At 42.2% G+C, this 434-nt stretch overlaps 1 protein-coding gene across 1 annotated transcript in view; it reads right to left on the minus strand.

Moving 5' to 3' along the window:
• Positions 1-434, minus strand: part of EMH_0020060 (RNA pseudouridylate synthase domain-containing protein, putative) — a gene marked incomplete at both ends in the record, with an annotated part of 3,605 nt that overhangs the window by 2,170 nt on the left and 1,001 nt on the right. The window contains one exon of the mRNA XM_013501484.1: positions 253-344. Coding sequence (XP_013356938.1) covers positions 253-344 — 92 coding nt within the window. The remainder of the gene's footprint in view (positions 1-252; positions 345-434) is intronic.

Raw genomic sequence — 434 nt, forward strand, 5'->3', positions numbered from 1 at the left:
AGGAGGACTTTAGAGGACACGAAACCATGTAGCACCACACACAATCGGCAAACACAATGTGAGCAGCTTGACTGAGACGAGATGAGTTCAACTGATTAAAAAACTAATGTCAAACGCTTCTGCAAACGGGGATGCCTCAACGTCTGCACCTCTGCACTCTCTGTAGATACATCCGAGCCGTCCTGCAGCAAACCGGAGAGCTGCTGCTGCAGCACAACAGCAGCAGCAACACAGACTCAGGGAAAAAGCAACTACGTCTCCCGTTCTGGTTCTTGTGCGCCTTTCCAAATGTGATAATCATAGCTTTTTCGTTGGAACACCCTGGCGTTTCGTTCTGATCATATCTACACCGATATATGTGAAGCATGTATGCATGCGGATATATATATATATATATATATATATATATATATATATATATATATATATATATA

The sequence above is a fragment of the Eimeria mitis genome, genomic scaffold (genome assembly GCF_000499745.2).
Source record: "Eimeria mitis Houghton genomic scaffold, Emh_scaff696, whole genome shotgun sequence".
NCBI classification, from domain to species: domain Eukaryota; phylum Apicomplexa; class Conoidasida; order Eucoccidiorida; family Eimeriidae; genus Eimeria; species Eimeria mitis.